General features: G+C 41.0%; 1 protein-coding gene across 7 annotated transcripts in view; it reads right to left on the bottom strand.

Annotated features, from left to right (window-relative positions):
* PNPLA8 (patatin like phospholipase domain containing 8) overlaps window positions 1-8,022 on the bottom strand; it is a 135,028-nt gene that overhangs the window by 54,274 nt on the left and 72,732 nt on the right. For 2 of the 7 annotated variants that reach the window (XM_060157302.1, XM_060157299.1), the window contains exon 1: window positions 7,775-7,908. The exons of 4 other annotated variants lie outside the window; for them this stretch is intronic. Coding sequence is in view for 1 of the 3 variants with exons in the window: in XM_060157304.1 (XP_060013287.1) it covers window positions 7,775-7,859 (85 nt within the window). In the remaining 2 variants the exon portion in view is untranslated. Of the gene's footprint in view, window positions 1-7,774; window positions 7,919-8,022 lie in introns of those variants that run through there. One more of the 7 variants, XM_060157304.1, reaches the window with a different exon arrangement.

Below are 8,022 nucleotides of genomic sequence, written 5' to 3' on the forward strand. Positions count from 1 at the left end.
AATGCAAGAAAAAAAAAATTAGGATTCAAGGTAAATTACTACTTGAACTAAACTCAGCAACTTGTCTCAAAAGAAGACAGGATAATATATTTTCATTATGGCAAAATAGATTTCACTTTAAGCAAACAGAAAATCAGTCATCTTTTATTACGGAAGTCAGTGAAAAAATAGTGAGTAGTAGGATGTTTCATGAAAACTAATTTAGAGAAGCTACCCAATAGATAAGGTTTCCTACAGCACAAAACTGAACATGCAATTGTGAAATAAAATTCATATTTATGGCAAGACAAGAAAACTTTAAACAGAAAAATTCTTCTCTGCCCTTTGGCCTCCCCTCTCCCCACGCTGTGCATGGTGCATCTGTATCACGACTTGACCAGAACTCCCCATCAGCAGGAATACCTGCTCAATCATAAACAGCAACATTCTCCTAGCATCATGAAGACAGAGCATTCCTTCTTGATCCACCACGATGGCACTTAAATCTGGATTACGTAAACTGTCAATATACATCATTTAACATACAGCCTTCTGTCTCAAAAAACTTCAACTGTGTCTTGACTTCTAACTGGCAGAACAGTTCTCAGAGGTTTCTGAGATGCTCTTCCCAGGTTATAATCCTCAAATTTGGCTCAAATAAAATTTTCCAATTCTTTCTTAGATCTACTGATTACTTTTTCGTTGACACAATTTAGATATTATGCTGCTTTTCTTCCTTCCTATGCTATTTAAAGTGTTGACAGTTTATGTGACACTAGACTGTAAGTTCTTTTAAGACAAGAGTCAAGTCTTACACTCCTACTCATTGCAAACCGTTTGTAGAATATTTAATCTGAAACTGAGTCCCCCTAAAACCCAGGTCCTATGCTGAGTTTATGATTAACCTCTCTATCCAAAATGTTATTTTCCTTTCCAACAGCTGTTCCACTCAAGACTGAGGCATATCAAAGAAAAGCAGGGCTGAAACTGAGCAGGACCCTCCCAGGCACAAAAGCCTTTGTGTCCCCAGGTTCTTGTTTGTAGGAAAAAGGCTTTCAGCCTCCTAGACCTTCCCTGAGTTCCAAAGGGCAGATTCAAACAGTTACTAATTAAGGGAATGAGGTGATGCAGAAAGAAACAACAGTGCAGAGATGGGGCAGGGTCCTGGTTCCTCCTGGGGGGATGTACAGAACAATCTGGTACATATCTGAGTTCTTCTACAGGAACTCAGGCCCCCACCCAGGTGGAAGATGGTAACTTCAGGCTGAGCACACGCACTAGGACCCCAGACTGGTTGGAACCAGAAGACTGATGGTTGAGATTCCTGGAACACCACCCTGTTACCTCAACCAATCAGAGGAGGGGCACACACCCTGCAGACCTCCCCACAAATTTTGCCTATAAAAGCTATTTCCCGAAACCCATCAGAGTTCAGGTCTTCTGAGCAGGAGTCACCCGTTCTCCTTGCATGACCCCTGCAATAAACCTTTCTCCCACTCCAAACGGGGACATTTCAGTTTGTTTGGCCTCACTGTATGTTGGGCACGCATTCGACGACAACTCTACACCGGACATAGTGCTAGATGCTAAGACCACAAGCAGGATACCAAGAAACTTTCAGACTAGAGCTCGAGATAGCCTTGTAAGGAAGATTTTGCTGTCTAGTACAAAGTGCTTATTTAATCAAAGAAGTCAGACTAGAATAAGCTGTGTGCCACTTCTAACAGACAAGGGGCTCATAACCACAACATAAATGCTGTTTAAAACAGATTATTTTGTTCTTTCAATTGGTAAAATATAAATGATTGATAATATCCGGTACTGATAATACCTGGGGAAATGGGACACAGAGGGCTACCTGACAGTGTCTAATGAAATATCTGATAGTATCTAATGAAATTTTAAATGTTATGTATCAAAATTTTAAAGGCACATATTCTTTGATTAGCAATTCCACTATTAAGAATCTATCCTACAGAAATAACTGCATAGGAGTAAAGGTATATACACACATTCCCTGCCACACTGCTTGAAATAACAAAACACTGAAAAACAACTCTAAGTTTCTTCTAGCAAGGGATGGTTAAATAAATTATGGTACATACATACAATAAACTAAGTTACAATGTAATGTTACACAGCAGTTAAGGAGAATAGAAGATCTGCCTATATATCCTTCATATACAGTACAGTGCGAAAGGCAAGCTGCGATATCATATATACGATACACACGAGGATACAAAGACGTAAACACGAAGATATTATGTAATAGAAGAAAACAAAAACCTATATATGCAGTTTAAATCTGTGGCTACACACACACACAACAGATTCTGAAAGGGTAAGTACCTGTTTATTAATTCCTGTGAACTGAGAGATGGAATCAAAAGAGAATGAGAAGGGCTTTTACTTTTGGACAGACTCAATTACTTACAAAGAGCAGGTATCACTTTTGTACTTAAAAAAAAAAAAGCAAAGACTTTAATGCACTTTAACAGATGGTGCTATGTGAATGGAAGACACAAGGTAAGAGTAGATACCCAGGTAAGTCTGAAAAAAGAAGCTGAAAACTGAGCAAAAAAGGAATTCATTACATTGTAAAAGATAAGAGGGGAAGGAGAGAATTCTAGATAATGGGAAAAACAAACACAAGGAAACACAAAAAAAGCATTTAAGAAAATATACACAATATAAGCAAAAATTGCAAGTAGTTGTTTTCATTCCAGGACCTGGAGAGAATGATGAGCGAGAGGTATACTGGGATACTGCAAAGACAGGGTGGACCAGGTTACGAAGGGTCTGATAATCTTGCCAAGGAGATTAAAGATCGAACTGTCAATGAAGTATGATAAGCAAAGGAATGACATTAGATCTGCTTCCAGCAGATCGCTGACAGATGGAGTAACCAAGACAGAAACCAAGAACCCATCGTGACTCTTCAGAAGGTGACAGTCCAAACTAAAATCTGTCTAAATAGCAATGTAAGCAACTTATTTTAAAACACCCAATTTTATAGAGGGAAGGAGAGAAAAGAAGCATACTATCTGCTTTCCTGGCTCTTCTGAACCCCTCAGGACTTGCAGTCAACGTAATAAGCCGAATTAATAAGCCTCACAATCCCCAAGACAGAAACAACATGATAAAATACAACTAAAGTACTCGTGGATAAAAAGCCATACTCAAAACCAATAATGGACTCCTACAACTCAACAACAAAAAAATCAAATAACTCAATTAAAAAGTGGGTAAAAGATTAGAACAGACATTTCTCCAAAGATGACATACAAACAGTGAACAAGCATATGTAAAGATGAATAACATCACTGATCATCAGAGAAATACAAATCAAATCCAAATGAGGTATCACCTCACACTCATCAGGGTGGCTAGTATAAAAAACAAAACAAAGCAAAACAAAAAAACAAAACAGAAAATACCTGAGAAATAAATTCTGTTGTTCAAGCCCCAAAAAGAAAACAAATCACCAGAAAATACCAAGTGATGGCAAAGATGCAGAGAACTTGGAACTCCTGAGCACTGTTACTAGGAGTGTAAAACGGTATGGAAAACAGTATAGCAGTTCCTCAAAATATTAAAACTAGAACTACCATTTGATCCAGCAATCCTATTTCTAGATATATATTCAAAGGAATTGAAAGCAGGGCCTCAAAAAGATATTTGTACACCTCTGTTCATAGCAACACTATTCATAATAGCAGAGGTGGGAACAACCCAAATGTCCACGGACAGTTAAATAAACAAAATGTGGTCTATGCACACAATGGAATATTATGCAGCCTTAAAAAGGAAGGACATCCCGTCACATGCTACAACATGCATGAACCTTGAGGACATGAGCTTAAGTGAAATAAGGCAGACACAAAAGGACAAGTACTGTGTGATTCCACTTACATGAGGTACCTAGAGCAGTCAAATTCAGAGACAGAGAGTAGAATAATGGTTACAGGGGGCTGGAGGAAGGGGTCAGAGGGGAGCTGTTGTTTAATGGTAGGGTTTCAGTTCTGCAGACTGAAAAAGTACTGGAGATTTGTTTTTACAACATGAATGCACTGAATGCCACTGAACTATACACTTCAAAATGGTTAAGGTGGTAAATTTTATGATATATTTTTTACCACAATAAAGTTAACAAAACAAAACAAAACCAACAGTGGGAAATCCACAGTTGAAGAGGAATCACATGCCTGGATCTGCAGTCACATTACCTTTATGGTGCAGAAACCCTAAGCATATGAAAACTAGTCAGAGCTGGTGAACTCCATGGGGCCTCTGCTGAGTCCACTGAAACTACCATGGAAGGACACTTGCAAAGCTCACGGCAAGAAACTCCCACACTCAGCAACCACCACTGAAGATGAACTCACAGTCAAAGAAGAATCACTTCAAGGGAGTACCAGCAAGTATACCTAACAGGAAAACGTGTAACCAAGATTAGAAATAATAGAAAAAAATTCAGTAGGTTTAAAACATTCAGTGATAGAGGGGACAAAAATAAGGAAACAAAAGAAAAGAGAACTGTACAAAGAGTGTACAGGAAGAGCAAATTTTAGAAATGAAAACTCCAGCTACATACTAGTTACTAGACACTCCTGTAAATAATGATAAAGAAAGGTTAAAAATAAAGGAATAGGGGAAAATATATACCAGGCCTATATTACCAAAAGAAAGCAAAAAGCCCTTTAAGGCAAATTTAAGGCAAAAGCATGAAATAAGATTAAAAAGGGATACTATTTCATAGTAAAAGGAATAATCCATTTACTTATTAAACCTCAGGTAGTCTCCTAGGTCTTGGAGAAAAAGACAACTTATTAATAAACAAATAACTAATATAATGTATAGCAACAGGTTGAGAAGTGCCATGAAGAAAAATAAAGCTGGGGGTTGGGGAGAAAGGACACAGAAAGTGCTATTTTAGTTGATGTGGTCGGGAGAAGAATTGAGTTGACATGTTGCTGGAGACCTCAATGAAGCGGTACCTAAATTATTAAAAGTTTCTGGGTAAAAAGCATTCAAGGAAGAGGAAGAAGCAACCAAGGCTTTGGAGACAGGAATAAGCTTTGTCTATTCAGGAATAGCAAGAATAAGGTAGTTAAAGGAAAGTAAGAAGTGGGAAAGATGGTAGACATGGGCCTAAGAGTCAAGCAGAGGACAGAGCTACATAGCTTAGAGGTAAGGGATCTGCAATGTTTCTTTCCATTAAGAGATAATCCTCATGACCAATCATGAATACACCTATCGACTTGGCATTGAAATACAGCATATAAAGCAAATTTGGAAAAGGGAATAATTAAAGGAAAACAAGACGATCTCATGATCATACTATTTTAATACACCTATCTAGAAACTACAGTTGTCAAGTAAAAATTACTCAACAGAGAGAGCTGTCAACAAAATCAACAAGCTGAATTTAACTGCTCCCAAATCACAACACTAGTAAATGCAGACAAAGGTTTGGAGAGCAAATTCAGCTGGGGCGAAAGTTAGATTGCAAACAGATAAAGAAGGTAAACTGGCAAGTGCCATCTCAACTGAGAAAAGAGCAGGGAGGACCAGACTCCCTATTTATAGGGTAGCACAGATACAACGGAGATATAAACAGAAGAGTGAGGCTTAGACCCCCCACTAGAGGACAGAAGGACGTTTTAACTAGAAGAAATAGGTTAAGAAATAGGTGGAGGCTTCACTGACGATGGAAAGAATGAATGTATGGAGGACTTCGCCGAGTTATTGCAATAATGCAGACACGAAGTGACAAGGGTTTGAATTAAGGTAAAGGTACTATAATGGAAACGAGGGTTACTTTGAGCCACACTTTGAAAGTGGGGTAAACAACAAAACACAGGACTTGGCGACAGGAAAGAATGGGGTAAGGAGAGGGAGGTGTCATGACAACTTAAGTGTTTTTAAACCGAGAAACAGCAAGAGTGCCATTTGTGAATACGAGATAACTGGGAAGGGGGCCAATTTAATAAAAATCTCTTGGACTTACAGGATGCAGTTAACAGTGGGATATTCAAATGGAGATGTACTATAGGAACACAGGCTGTGGAATCATGTTTGGAGTTATTACCACAGTGACAGCTAAAACCATAGGACTGAATTTACCGAAGAAGGGTGTACAGTAACACTTCTTGAGAATGTGGGGATCCCAGAACTTGATAAAAGCTCCTCTTCTTTGAAAAATGCTTACTTGCATATATACACTTTATTTTCCAAGACATTTCAGGATATTCATGGAACTACTGAAATACTCCTCGGGTTTCAAATTTTAACACTCTGGCGTAGAGAGAACGAGGGTAGAGCCTTGACTGCCATTCAAAGTTAGGAAGAGGTAGTCTTCCAAGAAAACAAAAAAAGCACAGGACAAAACATATCCTGAAAAACTCAGGGCAATGGCACTTCTAAAAAGCAAGGATAATGAATAAAGTAAAATATAAGACATGGGAAAGAAAGGTTAGAACTAAGACATGATAGGAAGATGTTGGGCTAAGAGTTCTATGACCTTTACACAAATTAATGTTTCACAAGCAAGACAGTATGTACCCTTTGGCCCAAATCCTGTCATTATTGCTAAGCAAAAAAACAACTCAAGGTACACTGAAACAAGTAAATATACAAGCTAGTGAAAGTGATCTTTTCAGCCGACATCACTTGTTAAAAGGACAATACTTTCAAGGTTTTAATTTAGATCTGATACAGAAACAGAAAAATGAGCAACCTTGAGAAAAAGTTTAATAAAAATCCCGAAATAAGAGCACGTTCTTATGTTCAAAGTACAACTAATTTGCACAAGCCATTTAACACAATAACTGCAATGGGTTTGAAACACCTGCCTCATAAGCGGCATTAAACTCTCGGTTCACAGTGTAATATACTTTTTTTAAACTCCCGGATTTCAAAATTATTAATATTTCACTGTCTTAACAGCAGTTTCTCGATACACTAAAACCTACTTTTGTCATTTTTGAAAGCTCAAGAATTGGGACTGTAGATTGGGATGCAGTCCAACTGGGATGTTACTGGAACTAAAAACCTCACTTTAAATAGGATAATGTGATAGTTCCTCATGCCACGTCCAAGTTTTTCCTAGGTGTCACCACTTTCATTGAAAGTTATTGTATTGGGCGTAGAAATCAGGTTCCTCCCGGCATGATGGCAGACACGACAGCGGGGGAAGCACTCCAACACACTGATCCACACAACTTCACCTTTCAAAAAGCACGCACCTCAATCCGCCTGAAGCAACAGCAGCCAAGGGCAGAATTCAACGTGGGTAGGGTTACAAAGAAACTGCCGATAATTAAAAACAAGGAGCAGCAGACAAACCAGGTGCGCCGACAGTGGAGAATGATGTAGAATAGGGACATCGCTTTAACAGGTTCCCACGAACTACTGGAAAACCTACTACCCAGGGGAAGCCAGGCCGACTCGGAACCTAGGCTGGGAGGCTTGCGGGGTGGGACAGGCAACGTGGGGCGGGACCAGAGAAACCAAAACAGTCTCCGCGTCTGGACCAGCAAAGCCCACGGGGTCCGAGGAGGCGGAGAACGTCGTGCACCCATCAGGCCCGGGACCCGAGGACTCCTTCCGGTGCCCGGCCGCCTCCGGAGCCCGGATCCGGGGACGTCCTCGGGGCCGGGCGTCTCCCCGCTCTCTCGCCCTGGAAGCACCTTCCGGGGAGAGATAAGACCCGGAATCCCAGACGAGTGCCCGGGCGACCCGGCTGCCCTCTCCCGTAGCCTACCGTCCCGCCGGCCCCCCACGGGCAACTTACCGAGATGCAGGCCGCAACTACTTAGGCGGCAGTGGCGACGCGCCTCTTCCCGGCACGGGCGTCCCCTCGGCCGGCCGGCTGCCATCAGCTGAGCTTCCAGCACAAACAGCAGCGCGACAGCCGGGGCGCCACCCTCCCCCAACTCCGTCCTTCCCCGACGGAAGTGACGCAGGGCGGCCCCAGTGTACCCGCCCACCGGCGAGGAGCTCCTCAGCCTCGCTGGAACCTCGGCCCACCCATCAGTCGCC

The sequence above is a fragment of the Lagenorhynchus albirostris genome, chromosome 8 (assembly GCF_949774975.1).
Source record: "Lagenorhynchus albirostris chromosome 8, mLagAlb1.1, whole genome shotgun sequence".
Taxonomy (NCBI): Eukaryota; Metazoa; Chordata; class Mammalia; order Artiodactyla; family Delphinidae; genus Lagenorhynchus; species Lagenorhynchus albirostris.